This window comes from Leucopleurus acutus, assembly GCF_964270905.1.
Source record: "Leucopleurus acutus genome assembly, chromosome: 19".
NCBI lineage: Eukaryota > Metazoa > Chordata > Mammalia > Artiodactyla > Delphinidae > Leucopleurus > Leucopleurus acutus.
In genome coordinates, this window is record NC_139161.1 from 51812102 (window position 1) to 51827273 (window position 15172).

At 56.4% G+C, this 15172-nt stretch overlaps 2 protein-coding genes across 3 annotated transcripts; both read right to left on the minus strand.

The window, feature by feature from the left end:
* Positions 1-305: 305 nt before the first annotated feature.
* PLSCR3 (phospholipid scramblase 3) lies at positions 306-4532 on the minus strand. 2 transcript variants are annotated; one of them, XM_082860935.1, is made up of 7 exons: positions 4399-4532; positions 3889-4130; positions 3742-3784; positions 3483-3640; positions 2990-3151; positions 1196-1357; positions 306-1002 (listed from the first exon to the last, which is right to left on the minus strand). In XM_082860935.1, the coding sequence occupies exons 1-7, from the start codon at positions 4403-4405 to the stop codon at positions 946-948; spliced, it is 831 nt and encodes a 276-aa protein (XP_082717061.1). In that variant the 5' UTR covers positions 4406-4532; the 3' UTR covers positions 306-945. The 2 variants fall into 2 exon arrangements, with proteins under 2 accessions (XP_082717061.1, XP_082717060.1); XM_082860934.1 differs by having other exon boundaries at positions 3420-3640.
* A 6030-nt stretch (positions 4533-10562) lies between these two features.
* TMEM256 (transmembrane protein 256) lies at positions 10563-12016 on the minus strand. The gene is made up of 4 exons (XM_082860242.1): positions 11902-12016; positions 11569-11600; positions 11232-11312; positions 10563-11134 (listed from the first exon to the last, which is right to left on the minus strand). The coding sequence occupies exons 1-4, from the start codon at positions 11984-11986 to the stop codon at positions 10991-10993; spliced, it is 342 nt and encodes a 113-aa protein (XP_082716368.1). The 5' UTR covers positions 11987-12016; the 3' UTR covers positions 10563-10990.
* Positions 12017-15172: the final 3156 nt, after the last annotated feature.

Consider the following 15172-nt stretch of genomic DNA (forward strand, 5'->3'; position numbering starts at 1 on the left):
GAAGATGAGCAAGAGGCCGTTCTGGGCCGCGGGAACAAGCATCCTGAACTGCCATGAGCTACCACACTGGGCTCTGTGGGAGCAGCCATCCTGACTCGGGGCATATGGACCGAACTGCCTTGGCTTGGTCTGGGGCCGTCATGGGTGATGAAGGTGGCTCTCCTGGACTCGAGGACACTTGATCCTGGCAGCATGGATTAGGAGATGGGCCAGCCCCCGCCCATCCAAGCTGTCGTATTTCCCTTTGTTTCTTCCCACACCCAACTCTTTCTCCTGCCCTCTCCCACTACATACATCTTCCAATGTCCAAAAAGTTACAAAGTTTATACGAATATAACATACAAAGATGCAGCCTCCTTCCTAAGGAAGGGGTAGGAAGGGGTGGTAAGGCACAGGAAGTTGCAGCAAGCACCAGCTGAGGGAGAGGAAGTCGGCATCGGGGCCCTGGCCCTATAGCTATCAGGGCGGGGGGGGGGTAGGGATCCCCCTCAGAGCGCCATCATCTGAGGCTGAACTAATTGGCCAAGCTGATGCGGGGAGAGGGTGACCGGGTCAGCCGTCTTCGGTGCTGCTTGACCCCAGCCCTGTCATAAAACCCTGCATTCTAAGGCCTCATCTGGAGCAGAGGCCCTGGAGGGGGTTGGGAGAAAGTCAGCAGGGAAAGTTGGAAAGCTGATACGCCCATGTGCTGAGGGTCTGCTGGAGGCAGTGGTGGGAAGTAGCAGGGGAAGGGCTCTTGTACATACCCTTCCGGAGGGGCTACAGGTGAAGCAGGCCAGGGGAGGAGGGGAGGCATGGGGCACCAAGCCTCCAGCCTCTCAGGCAGCCCTGTCTCTCCCCTGCAGTGCACATGGAGGGAAAGGGGCTGCCTCTGAGGCGGGGCCAGGGCAGGTGACCATCTTGAATTCTGGTTGAGATGATGGTCTCCTCACCCCGAGGTGGCCTCTAACTGGTGATGGCAGAGGGCCCAGCGCCTCCTCGCTTCTCGAAGAACATGTAGTCCTGAGGGAAGGGCACGGTCAGCAGGAGATCTGGCTGGGCCAGCCTGGCTCAGCTATCACAACCCAGGTCTGGAACCACAAGCCCCCATAGACTCTGTCCCTAACCCTCTCCTAGCAGGAGACCAAGAAGTGCTCAAAACCTCAGAGTGAGAGCAAAAGGGCAGCGGGGGGCAGGGGCGGGGGCCCCGACTCACAATGAGGAATGTGGCTCCCAGCAGCACAGCCTTCACCCTCACATCCAGGTCCAGTGGGAACTGCAGGCCAAAGTCATCTGCATCGGTGAGGGCTTCTCGGAGCAGCCCACCCCACTGCTTGCTGATGCGGCCCACACTGCGGGATTCATCTGGAGTCTTCACCTGGCAGGAGAGAAGGAAAGAGGGAGGGAGGGAGGACCCGCATGGGGAGGATGTGCCTGATCTCATCGGCATCCAGTCTCACTCCCACAGTCACCACATACGAACTGTGCAGGCTCTACACCTAGCGAGTCCTCCCAAAGCCTTGGGTTTCCATGTGACATCTGGGGAAACTGAGGCACCTGAGGTCACACTGTGAGTACACAGCAAAAATCAGGTTGCAGGCTCAGATCCGTTGTTCTTGAAAGGCCACATATGACTACTAGACATCAGTGCTGGGAGAAACAGAAGCACAATACAGTCTAATCTCCTTAGGGGATGGCCAGGCACTAGGTTTGTTTTGGTTACCAAAGTCCCTGCCGCCCGCAGTTCGTGCAGTCTGTGCCCTGCACAGAGTAGCCTGGCCAAGCCGGCAAGGGAGGCTGCTGAATGCCTGGCTGCACTCTACCAGCCGACCAGGCTGCTAGACGGCCCAAAGGGGTGCCTGTCGTCCTCGCATCTGCAAGGTAGGGAGGACTCTCTAGCATGGCATGCAAGCCTCATCCAGGGTGGATCCGAGCCCATCTAGTGGGGGGAGGGGACAGCAGAAAGTGGCCTCTGAGGACTAGGATTTCCACTGGCCTCCCTAGGCCCAGCAGCAACAGGCCCTGCCAGTGTGGATGGTAATTCACCGTGACTCCCTGGACTTTTTCCTGTGCTCATTCTCCAGTGGCTAGAACTAGAGCGATGTCCTTCCCATCTCCTTCCCGCATGGTCCTACAGCCCTGGGCCGTTTCCTGCATACCAGTCCCAGGGTGGGTAGGGCCTCTCCCAGCCAGCCCTACGGTCCCAAGAGTGCAGCCCCAAATGTGGACCATTCATAATTATGTAAAAGGAAGACTGGCCCGTTGAGAACCCCACGATCTACATATTCCCAACCAGAGTTCACCCAGTTACCTCTCTCCCAACCAGTTCCCATCACAGAACCTTCCCCCAGCTACCAAGGTGACTCAGTTTTTAAAAGTAACCTAAGATAAGGCACATCATCAGAAGCCTTGGAAAGTCTACTGGGACACACCTGTTGTTTCTCCCTTATCTACACAGATATTCAAGTGCCTCTGTCTTCTAGAAAGTAAGGTGTTTCCCAGGCCTTACTTTGAAATGGTCATCACTTGGGTTCTCCAGGCTCCAGGTTGGTGACTGAAATGCATGGTAAGAAGGATTCCAGGCTGGGGGTGGGTTGGTGGGTGGGCGTCTGGACTTATCGGTTGGCAGGGCAAGCCACAGGATGTTAACAAGTAGTGCTTGCTCCAGGACTTGGGCTCACGAACTCACACACAGTGGCCATGCGGGCCCAGCCCATGGTACACTCAGTAAGCATCCTTCACCCTAAATCCAGCCTGACCTTAGATTTTTTTTCTCCCTCAACACAGGGCTGCAGGTCACAATCAGCATTGGCCCTTAAGGTGAAACCCTCTTTGCCATATTTTTATAAGACCGTGGGCCATCCTATTTCTGAATAGAGGAAAACTGGAAATGTGGTAGGCATCACAGTGGATTTGGACTGATGAGCTCTTGACCGTCCTGTTGGCCATCCTGCCACACGGATCATCTCGGTTTCTGAAGGTCCCAGGAATCTCCCCTTATTCCTGATACCTCAAAGTTGGTGTCTGTGCCACAGCCACAGGTCCAGCAGGGCCCCACCACTCGCAGGACGGTCTGGCGGTCAGCGTCTTGGATGGAGAACTTGGGGAGGAAGGGATGCCAGGTCTGTAGAACGTGGCCAATGGTGGTGCCTGGTGGCGCCTGTACTTCCATCTGGAGTGGGCAGCAGACAGGATCACTGCCCAGCCAGGCACCCTGGCCCAAGCGCTCACCGGTCTAGCTTTATCACCTGTCTCCCCTCACAAGACCTCCCATCCCCTTCACTAGACCACCTGTCATCCCTCTCACTAGACCTCCCATCCCACCTAAGCCCAGCCCCCACAGGAGGCACGCCTCATTTCATGCCTCATCCCGGTCGTGCCCTGGTCATCGGCCTGCCCCCTACCCAAGTTTCTCCCTGGCCCCATCCTTCCCCGCCCACCTCCTGGAGGCCACAGGGACAGCAGCTGCAGCCACAGTGGAGGGGGCGGAGCAGGCGCAGCACCTCTCTGTCCCCGGGGTCCACCAGGCGTACACGCAGGGGCCGGCGGGCGCCACAGCATAGCCGCGCACAGCAGTTGCTCTCCTCCGCCGCCTGACCCAGGGGCTGTCCGGCTCCCGAGCGCAGTTCGTAGCGGTTACAGGTCTCCCAGCCCAGGAGCGCTGCCAAGGGGTGACACACTGAGGCTCGGACACCAGTGCCTGCCCAAGAGCCCACTATTTGCCCCCGTCACGAGGCCCAACATACTCCTCCTTTCACTCACCTTCCACCCGCTCAGCCTTCTGGTGAATCAAGATCTGATCAATCTGGAAAGAGAGTAGGGGAACGCGCAGACATCAGCTGGCCGGCCTAGTCGCCTGGGTCCCCTCCCTGTCACTCCTCCCTCCCTCCCTCCCTCCCTCTCACTCACCTGCGCCAGGAATTCGAGGCCAAAAGGCACCCCTGGCAGTGGCAAAAAGGGGGCAGCTGGTCCCGGGGCCCCAGGGCCGGGCGAGGGGAAGACAGCAAAGCCGGGCGCAGGGGTAGGCACGTGGGCGGGCATTGGTGCCTGCCCCGGCCCGGGCCCAGGATGCAGCGTCGGCTCCGGGTACCCAGCGGTCACAGGGTAGGGAGGTGGGGGCGAAGGGGCGTAGCCTGTGGGGGGCAAGTAGCCTGTGGGGGGACAGGAGTAGGTTAGAAGGGGCCCCCGACCTCATCTCTTTACCCCTTGGCCCATGGGCCGCGAGGCTGCGGGGGAAATGTGGTGGGAAGAGAATGAGAAAGATGGGGCGGGGGAGCAGGGCGGCGGCTTCTCGGGAGGAAGGGAGGGGCCCCACACAGCCAGTCCGAGCACATTCCCGGAGGATGCGTCCGACACCGGGTTCCCAAGTCCGTGGCGGGGGGGCGGATAACGGAGACCCTCGGCCTTGCGACCACTTACCTGCCATGGGAGAGGGGCGAGGGTTCGCGGGATGTCGCTGTCCCGGAGGCTTAGTTCTAGAAGTGGAGGCAAGCTCGGAGACAGCCAGACAGACACAAAGACAGACACAAAGATGGACAGGCAAACGCAGAGCGGCAGCTGCGCCCAGCGCCGGCCCAGGGTCTCTAGGGCGGCGCTTCTGACTCGGGGAGAAACCGAAAGTGTCAGCGGGCAAGGCGGGGGCCCTGGGACCCTGGATTCCCTCAGGGGCCCCAGAACCGCCCCCTCCCTTTGTTCTCCCATTCTCCGCAGAGGCGGCTGTTGGCAGACGGCAGGACAGATGGACCTGCGGTCAGACCGACGGCCCCACCTCAAGGGAGGTCTCCTGACCCGTTCCCCCTGCTCACCTGAAGCCCCTAGAATAGCCCGGGTGCCCAGCACTCGGCAGCTCTCGGGAGCTGGTGGAGGCGGGCCCAGGAGCTGACTCCACCCCACGACCCGTCCAGGCCCCGCCCCTCCCAGCCTGAGCAGAGCGCCTGCGCAGGCAGACTGCCGGCTCTCCTGCGGCGCCGGGACTCCAGGCCACCCGCTTCACGGCTTGGCGGGCGTCCCCGCCTTTTCCGCTTGGATGCAGAAGCCCAGAGATGAAGCTCGCCTGCGAGGGTAGCCGGGTGAGCCCTAGCCCTGCGACTCCCGCCAGGCCTGCGGGCGCAGAGTGGTCAGTGCCCCTTGGTGGGAACGAGGGCCGCTTGCGCGGCTCGGGAGCCCAGGCTCCTCCTCCCGAGGGCGGTTCGGGCCTCGCTGACGCAGCGGAACACCCTGCACACTCACCCATTGGCTTCTAGGACTGACTCCTGGCTCCCCTTCTGCCTCCCTGGGGCAACCTTGCTAGTCTCCTCTCCCTGACGTAGCAGTGACCCACACAGACCCGTTGCAATTATAGTACTTCCTTCAGGCGCCCCCAGCCACACGGGGGATAGACTGCCAGACAGTGTCAGTAACGAGTGGGCGTGAGGTGAGGCTCAGGGGGGCCAGAGGAGACAGCGCGGTCCGCAGGAAAGCCTTCTCCCAACAAGAATCGCTTCTTTCGCTTTGTTTGAGTCCTGAGCCCAGGCCCGCAGGTGTGAGGAAGTCCTGCGCCTTGGGGGCCTATAGGCTGAGCGGCAAGAGATGAGTTCAGAGTCCGGCCCACGTGCACAGAGGGCCTTGTGGGAGCTGCGCTTTGGCCCCCAGGGCAGTGGGGAGCCCACTGAAAGATTTTCAGTCAGAGGGAGAAGGTCAGATGTTTTAGGAAAACCATTTAACCTGTATGGTGGAGACCAACAGAGGCCCCCAGGCTGGGTTGGCAGTAGTCTGGGGGAGAGGATGGTTGTGATAGTGTGGACAGAAGTGGCAGATTTTGGAGATATTTAGACAATAATATGGAACTTGTTTGGGAAGTGAGATGTGGAGGTGAGGAGTCCAGGCTGACCTCAGGTGCCTGTCTGGTGACCAGGCAGATGGAGGTCTCACCCATCAAGATGCACATGGGGAGAAGCAGGTTTGGCGGCTCCTTTGTCCCTATGTCCATGTTCCTCTGGGCTGGTCCTACAGCTTCAGTCATCATCTTCAAACCCAAATGCTGGACTTCTCCCCTGGTATCCCTTAGTGCCCCAGATTCTACCTGGCCCAAACCACGCGCCAGCCTCCACCAAAACACAGACATACAGAAGTTCAGTTATTCAACAGAGATTTACTGATCCCCTACTATATTTCAGACAGGTAATAGAAATATTTAGCAGTTTTTTAAAATTCCCAGTCTCCTGGGGTTTACATTTTAGTGAGGAAGAGACAGACAAGGTACTTAAAATACATCAGAAGTCAGACGGTGACAAGTGCTATAAAGAAAAATAGAGCAGGATAAGAAGGACAGAGAATGGTGGACAAGAGTTGCAATTTTATAGGGGGAAGACTAGAAAGTGATGGCTGAGCAAAGACCTAAAGGAGGTCAAGGATTAAGCCATGCAGACTTCTGGGTGAAGAGTTTTTCAGACAGAGGGAACGAGGGCAGAGGCCCTGAGGTAGAAGTGTGCCTTGTTTGTTCAGTGAACCAAAAGGCCAGTGTGGCTGGAATGGAATGAACGAGGGGGAGGAAAGAGAGATCACAGGAGGCCAGATCACATACAGCCCTGTAGACCACTGGCTTCTACTCTGAGTGAAATGGAAAGTGTTGGAGGGTTTGGCCAGAGAAGAGATATGAGATTTACATACTGAGAGTGTTCCTCAACCCTGGCCACAAGTTCGAATCATCTGGGGTGCTGTAAAAATACCTCTAGCTGGGCCCCACTTCATAGCAATTACATTAGAATATCTGGGGTGAGGTGCAGACATAGGAACTTTTTGAGAATTCCCTGGTAGATTTTAAATTGCAGCTAAGGCTGAGGGTGACAGTGTTAGAAGGATTTCTCTCTGTCTCTGTCTCAGGCGGCTTTGTCCGGAGTAGGCTGTAGGTAGGCAAGGGCAGAGGGAAGTTCTTTTAGAAAGCTAGATGAGATTTGCAGGTGGCGTGGACCAGCTGCCAGAGTGGTAGCAATGGAGGTGGTGAGAAATGGTCAGTTTCCAGTTATGTATTTGAGCCAACAGGACTTGATGATGGCTTGGATATAGAATGTGAGGAAAAGGGAAGTCAAAGTTGACTCAGGCTTGGCCCAGGAGACCCTTCACTCTTACTGCTTTGTCATTTCCTGCCTGCCCACTCCATCCTGAGCTCCAGGCACTCCAGTTCTCCTCGACTTGTTACCAGTATAATCTTGTCCGTTTTTCTGGTGAACTATGCATGCTGAAAACCCAGCAAATGCGCCAAAGTCTTACCAGTCGCCTAAGGCAAACAAGCCCACCTCAGTATCTACTTGTAACACTGAACACATTGTATCAAATTATTTTTTAAAGGGTCTGTCTCCACTGCTGAAATCTTAGTTTCTTGGTATGTACAAGAAGGAAAAAGCTCAGCTTTGGAAACTGGACAGAAGAGAGTTTGAATCACAGCTTCCCCAGGTCCTGGCTGTATGATACAGAAGAAGTTGCTTCACCTCTCTTAGCTTCACTTTCCACTGACTTGCAGGACTGTTGAGAAGACTGGTAACAATGTGCAGCAATAATAGGGACCAGTTACCACGTGGTCCTTATTTATCTTGGTTTTCCAAGAGTCTGACCCACAGGGAGGATCAAAGCAAAGGTATTAGGGATATATTACATGGACGGTGGCCATGCCAAATGTCAGGGTTTCCTCCAGCTGGAGGTTCCCTGTGCTCCAGATGCTGCCTGAGATGAAGGGTGGATGGAAATGCAGCAAGGGCACTGCACTGGGAAGTAAGAGCCTGGGGATCCAGTGTCGGCTCTGCCACTGGCACTCTGCACCACTCTGGAGGTCCCCCTGAGGCCTTATTTTACTCTATTTTATTTTATTTTGGCCGCACCGTGCGGCTCGTAGGATCTTAGTTCCCCAACCAGGGATTGAACCCAGGCCCACAGCAGTGAACTCGCAGAGCCCTAACCACTGGACTGCCAGGGAATTCCCCTCTTTATTTAATTTTTTTTTTAATTTACTTATTTGGCTGCACTGGGTCTTGGTTGCGGCACGCAGGACCTTCATCCCAGCATGTGGGATCTTTTTTTTCGTTGTGGCCTGTGCGCTCTTTAGTTGCGGCATGTGAACTCTCAGTTGCGCACGTGGGGTCTAGTTCCCTGACCAGGGATCAAACCCGGGCCCCCTGCACTGGGAGCGTGGAGTCTTAGCCACTGAACCACCAGGGAAATCCCTCCCCTCATCTTTAAAATGAAGAGATATTGTGATCCTCTACTAATACACCTCAAGTGTATGCCTCCTCCCTGGATATAAATGCTTCAGTGGCTCCCCATTGCCCTCAGAAGGGTCCAACCTCTCAGCACAAGGCATTCCACCATTTGGCCCCGTCTATCCTCATCTTTCACTACTGACCCTCTCATGATCTTCAAGCCAGCCACCAGCAATTCTTTCTGGTCTTGAAGGCACAGGGCTCTCTTGCCTCCAAGGCTCTTGCCTTGGTCTGGAACACACCACTCTCCCTCATCACTTAATTCCTGCAGGTCTCCACTGAACACTGTACACTGCAGCTGCTACAGGGTCTGGAGCTTAGCCAGGACTAGGGTCGGAGATAAATTCTGGATTTAGAAATATGCAGATTGTAATTAAAGCTATGGGGCCAAATGAAATTACCTAGAAATCGTCTCACTCAGCTAAACGGTCTGCACTTTTTGGAATGCACACCGTCAGAAAAATTAAGTATGTACCCCTCAGTATACTATACAGATATGCACGTTTATAAAATATACACAAAAATAGAAATTTTAAAAGGTGAAATTAAAATATGTATACCTATGAGTTCTACTTTTTTTTAAATTAAAAATTGGAAACCATTGATTTAAATTGGGTATAGACAAGAAGCCAGCAGAGGAGCCACAGAGATAGGGAAGACCAGGAGAGTGGTGTCAGAGAAGGAACAGGATGTGTTCGAGGACAGTGTGGCCAACTGTGTCAAATGCTGCAGAGGCTGAGGAAGATGAGACTGAAAATCATCCACTGGGTCTGGCAACCAAGAGGTCATAGTGATTCATGGGATCCTTCCAAGGGCATCTATGGGGAAGAGATGGGATAGAAGACAGACCAGAGTGGGTTGCAGAGTAAACTTGAGGCCAGATCTCTGTCCTGAGCTCAGACACCTCCCTGAGCTCCCCAACTACCTGCTTGGTGCCTCCACTTGGATGTCTCCCAGGCATTTCAGAAGCAACATGTCCAAAACTGACCTCCTGATCTGCCTCCCTCTAATCTGCCCCACCCTTCAGTATTTCTCATCTAAGTAACAGCACCTCCATCCAACCCGGTGCGTAAACCAGAAATCTCCCTCTCATTCACCCCTTCTGAATTGAACATTTTTACCACCTCTTCCACCCTCGGCCAAGCCACCGTCACCATCTCACACCTGGACCTCTTTAGTGGCCTCCTGGCTGGTTTCCCTGTTGCCATCCTTGCTGTCCTCTGATTGGTTCTCCAGATCTTTTAAACACATAAATCAGATCCTAGCACTCTCTCACTTTAAACCTTTCAATGACTTAACCGTTGCGCTGCAAATAAATTCTGAGCACCTCACCACACCACACGTCAGCCACGCTGCTTTTGCTCTTTCTCCAACACGCCCAGTTCTCTCCTGCCTCAGGGATTTCAAACTGCTCCATTTCGGCCTGTTTGCCAGGTATTCTTTCTGCCAAAAACACACTTCCCCTCCACTCTGCGCATGGTTAGTTCCAGCTTCAACAGGACCTCCTCTGCGAGGCCTTCCCATCTAAAGGGGCACACCCTCCACTGCCCCATTGTTCCAGCCCCCCTGTTCTTTTCTTTCAAGCACATAGCATACCTCACAGTGATATATTTGTGTTTAGTTGTTTAAGGTCTGTTTCCTATACCAGATGGGAAACCCCACGAGGGAAACATGGTGTCTGTCTCGTGCATGGTTCAATTTCCTTGTAACATGTGTCTGCCTGACACGTGACCAACACTTGATGAGCACTGGTTTAATAAAAATTGCCCACCAAATACCCTCCAGTTCTCTGCTGTAGGTGCTACTCCAGCCCACCTTGCCACCTTTTCTCATTCCTCTCCTGCCTAAGTCAGAAACTCATCCCACACCGAGGACTCAGGTGGCCCCGTACCCCTCCCTTCCCACCTCTGTCTCTTTGTTCACTGTTTCAGCCACACAACAGAGCTCTTTTAAGAATCATCTCAAGCACTGTGAAGCATTTTCTGACCCCCAATACATGATGTTCTGTCCCTGCTTTGAACCCCAAAGTATTTTGTAACTAATGACACCTCATCCCGCCTTGCCTTAACCCTGACTTCTAGAGTAAGGGGCTGCTCAAAAAACCGTCTACCCGGATACCAAGGGGGAAAGGGGTGGGGTGGGAGGAACTGGGAGACTGGGATGGACACATATACATTATTGATACTATGTATAAAATAGACAACTGATGGGAACATACTATAGAGCACAGGGAACCCTACCTAATGCACCATGGTAACCTAAATGGGAGAGAAGTCCAAACGGGAGGGGATATCTGTATGTGTATAGCTGATTCATTTTGTTGTGCAGTGCAGGCTAACACAACATTGTAAAGCACCCATACTCCAATAAAAAATTAAAAAGGAAAGAAAACCCACTACCCTACAGAAATCTAGTATTAATGCTAGTGAGCATCAGAACCACAAGATGAGCTTATTAGAATACAGATTGCCAGGCCCTGAAGAGGGCTTTGGTAAGGATCTGCATTATTTCAAGCATTCTTTATGACTCTAATGTCCACCAGTTTAAGAACCTCATAACAAGTTAACTTGAAGTGAACCCTGACTCTCCACCCAGGTCCAAGTCTCGCTGATTCGGTCTTAGGAAAGGGAAGGAGTTCAAAGGTTGACAATCCCTACCCTTCCTCCTTTAAGAGGTTAAGATGAACAAAGACTCCAAAGTTCTTTATTTGCCTTTCTCTTTTAATTCCCTCCCTGCTCCACTTCTAAAAGGAAGTACCCAGAAATTAAACACAAGGAAGCTCAAAGAGCCAAGGCAAGCCAGCCCAAGAGTAGCAGGCTCCCTCCCACAGGGGCCAAAGTCTGGACGCTGGGGTCTCCACTCAGAGCCTGGTAGTAAAACGTGGTGCAGAATAAGGTAGTTCCAGAAGCTAGCAGTAACCCGGCCTGAAGGAGATACAAGGCGGAATGCAGGCCAGTAAGAACAGGGCAGGCTAGAGGGAGTGGGTGGGGCTTGGTCAGGGTTAGGGGTGGGAGGAATTACCCAGAGGGGCTTTCTGCACAGGGGCACCCCTAACAGGGCCAGGCTGTGTAAGAAGTGGTGTTTGTTGGTCTTGTCAAAGAGCTGTAAGAAAAGGAGAAATGGGGGGACTTCCTAAGCAACGAAGGATCCCGGGGGGACACAACGGACAAGAGTTCGTCCTCCAACCCCACCTCTCAAGTCCCAGCTTGCCCCTCCCTCAGGCACCCAGGCCTCAAGAGTTGCATACCTTGCCGCTACAAAGGCCCGCGCCCCGTCCCTCCCCTACTTCCCTCAGGGACCCCAGACTTTTTGCCCTCATAGGCCCCGAAGTCGAGGAGCCCCAGGGCAGTTACTTCACCTCCTTCCCGTAGGCATCCGGAAACTGGGCTCCTGTGGAAAGGAGAAGCAAAGGTTACCAGTCCTAGCGCCAACCTCGACCGCCCCCACTCCCAAGGGGACCCAGGTGGACGCAGGCGAGAAAGGGCGCCCCCAGTAGGCTTCTAATTGGTGGAAACACGCATTGGGCAGTTCTGGGAACCAACTGGGCCGGGCTGAGGGACTTTAAAAGGTTTAGGGCTCCGCGGGTCGTCTGGTCGATGGGAGGGCCGACACTTCCCATAGATTCCGCCTCTGCACCAGACCCTAAAGATCGCCCCCAACACAATCCCAGCTCCGTCCCCAGCCTCCTGACCGTGCGCCCCGTAGGAGGCCAAGCCTAAGGCCCCAGCTCCAGACAAGGCGCCCAGGCGGCGGAAAGCAGCCCCCGGACCAGCCATGGCAATGGACGGTCACGCGCCGGACGAACACCGCCTGGGCCACCCAAGAGGCCAGCCAATCCCGATCTCCCATGCAAATAAAGTCCACATGTGCCCAATCCGGTCCGTGTTCATTTCAGCGTCCAGGTCCTCACCCGGGTACTTGGGCCTTTGTAAAACCTCTGTTGAGTGGCGAAGACTTCTGGCGGGCGGAGAAACCAGAACCAATTAGGAGCGGAGGAGCGGAGCAGTGGAGGCGGGGCTGGGGGGCGGGACTAGAGGATTTGCGTCACGGATTGGCCCACTTTCCAAGTTGGTAGCCTCTTTTAACACCTCGCCCCCCCCCACCTCCGGCCAATTTCCAAAGATCCCGGTCCCCTTGCAAAGTTCCGCCCCTTTCCCCACAAGCTCCTCCTTTTCAGCTTTAAACCAGACCCACTCCCAAAAAGAGGCGGCCTCACGGATAGCCAAGCCCCACCCACCACCGTTAAACCCCGCCCACTACCCAAATGGCCCCTCCTCCAGAACCGAAGGCTCCGCCTTCATACGATGTCCCGCCCCTTAGAGTTCACCCCCTCCTTCCTTCCCCACCCCCCGCACTAACTGCGAGAACCCGGAGGGTGGGAGATAACGGTGTGTGTGTGGGGTGTCTCCACCCTGCCCTGCTGGCCTGCTTCGTCCATCCGTCGGTCTGTCCACTCCCGTCCCCTTCCACCTTCTCCAATCCCCCCCACACTCTGGAGGGCGGGCGGGCAGGCGGGTGCGAGCGAGGGGTGTGCGCCGCTCTCTCGGCAGGGGGCGGGGGAGGCGGCCGCGCGGTGACGCGCGGGGCTGCTGCGGCTGCTCAGCCGGCGGATCATCACTCTCTGGCTGGGATGGACGCGGGGCGGGCGGGCCCTGGCGCGCGGGGCCAGGAGTCCGGGCCTCCCGGCTGCTGAGCGTTGCCCGAAGCCTACCCCTTACCTCCGCTTTCCCTCCTAGGATCTGTGCCGACCCCCGCCCCGGGGCTCCAGACTCGGCTCCCGCCCTCCTCTGACTCCCCAGACCTCCCCCTCCCGCCCGCCCTCGGGATCGACTAGATCCCTCCCCCTCCCTGAGGATTCCGGCTGGATCCCTGCCCCTGCACCGCGGATCCTGCGCTCCCGGGTTTTGGCCCCCTGGGGATTGCCGTGGACTCCTCCTCCCGTACCCGATCCCTCAGGATCCTCCGCCTGTACCGCCTTTTGGTCCCTCGAAGCCAGCCCACGGAGCCAGTGGATTCCCAATCCAGCCCTGTCCCGTTGCCTCCTCCTCCCTCCGCCGTCCCCACTGCGGGGTTCCCTGTTCTTGGGCTCCTCCTGACCCCATCCCCTACCTCTCCTTTCCCCGGGGATCGACTGGATCCCGGCCCCGCCCCCGGGGGCTGGGGCGATCTCCCTCCCCCGCCGGGTGAGGCGCTGCGGGCGGGGGCTGGGCCTGCGGGGCCGCGGGGGCTCAGAGGCCGCCGCCCCCCTCCCGAAGCCCGTCCGCCCCCTACTCAGAGCCCTGGATGGAGGCACCACGGCCCCAGGGCTGAGCCAGGTAGGAGCTAAGCCGGGCCGGGTGGAGGGGGCTGCGTGGCGGTCCATTGGGGTCTCCCTCTCCCCATCTCTCTCCCTGCGCCTGGTTTCCCCCAGCCTGCTCTGTCTGCGTGTCTCCGCCTAGGGATGCTCTCGCCGTGTCTCTGCGTCTCGGTCTCTTTGTCTCTGCCTCTCTCCAGCCCATGAATGATCCTTTGAATGGGCCCACAGACCCCGTGTGTTCCCATCTCCCCCTCCCCCTCCTTCTCCCCTTCCCGGCCAAGCCATTTTCCCCACTGCAGGAAGAAGCGGGGGGGCTATGGCCTGAGCCCCCGTCCCTCAACTCTCCCTGACCGGGGGAGTCAGGCCTGGGCAGGAATGGAGCGAACAAGGCAGAGGGATGGGGGGGGGCAAGATGTGGCAGACAGAGATGAGGAGAGCAGGGGAGAGAAAATGGGGGAGACAGAAATAGGGAAAGAGAGAGAGAAATAGAAGGGGCTTGAGAGAGAAATTTGGGGAAGGGATTTGAAGGAGACAGAAAAATGAGAAACACCAAAGAGGGAGGTGTAGAAGAGAGAGAGATGAAAGAAGACTGAGGGGCGAGAGACTGAAGGCAAGAGCTGGAGCAAGCTGGAAGAGGCCGTGGAAAGATGCTCTGAGGGAGTGCTATGGAGAGGAGAGAGATGGGGGGGGAGGGCTCCAGTGGGAGGGAAGAAGGGAGAGAAGCTGGCAGGGAGGAGGCCAGGGGCCCAAAGTACCTTAAGGGAGGGGGGTGACAGAGGCAGACCTTGTTCGCGGGAGGCGGAGGGGGTGGGTGGGGGAGGGGCGCCAAGGCCATGGAAGCAGAGTCCAGCCTGGCATAGGCAGAGGAGAACCTGGAGGAGCCAGCCCCAAGCCCCCTCCAGGTGATGGGGGAACAGGAGCTTAAGAGGGCCTGAAGAAAGGGAGGGCATGACTGGGTGTGTGTGGTAAGGATTCCTGTGTCCTCATCTCTGGAATAAACTGACACCTGCAGAGAGCCAACCTCGGGCTGGTGCCTGGCTCTGAAAACCCCGCGTCAGCAAACAGCTCTGGCGGCTCTGGGGGGGACGGGGGGACTTGCTGAGATGACCCGGGTGTCTGCCCCTTCAGTCCGATCTGTTCCCTTGTCCTGCTCCTGCTGCCCTGAGCACCCAGGCATCAAGGCAGCAACTGTGGGGCCTGGCAAGGGGAAGGGGAGGTGAATAGCTGGGATGGGATGAGAAGAGGCCAAGGTTTGTCCCCAGGGCATGGGTCAAAATGCCATGCATAGAAGAAGAGGTGTCTGGGGTTCAAGGCTGTTCAAGACTGTGGGAGGGGAGCCATTGGTGGGTGCACCTGATTCTCCTTAAAGCCACCTCAGCACCCCTTCTCCCCAGCCAGAGGCCTGGTCACTAGGGCTAGTTCTGACTGGCCAACAAGGGGCAAGAGGCAGCTCTTTTAGGGTTCTCTAGGCCCCTAGTCTCCAACTCCCCTCAACACATATACTTCTCCCTCTATGCGAAGGCTGGGGGAAACTCTAGCATTCTGACTCATGTCTCTGCTCTCCTCCTCATGCCCTGAATGGACCCCATAACCAACCCAGCCCCTTCCCGTCTTCCTCCAGACCCCCACCCCCACCCCCACTCCAGGGTTAAAGCTGCAGCCCGTT

Coding starts and splice junctions, on each gene's coding strand:
- PLSCR3 (XM_082860934.1), bottom strand. Junction 3,152..3,419: donor GTCCCTGTGGCCTCCAGGAG/GTGGGCGGGGAA, acceptor TGCCCACTCCAG/ATGGAAGTACAGGCGCCACC. Junction 1,358..2,989: donor GCACAGACACCAACTTTGAG/GTATCAGGAATA, acceptor CTCTCCTGCCAG/GTGAAGACTCCAGATGAATC.
- TMEM256 (XM_082860242.1), bottom strand. CDS start 11,986: ATGGCTGGTCCGGGGGCTGCTTTCCGCCGCCTGGGCGCCTTGTCTGGA. Junction 11,601..11,901: donor GGCCTCCTACGGGGCGCACG/GTCAGGAGGCTG, acceptor TCCTTTCCACAG/GAGCCCAGTTTCCGGATGCC. Junction 11,313..11,568: donor CGGATGCCTACGGGAAGGAG/GTGAAGTAACTG, acceptor CTTTTCTTACAG/CTCTTTGACAAGACCAACAA.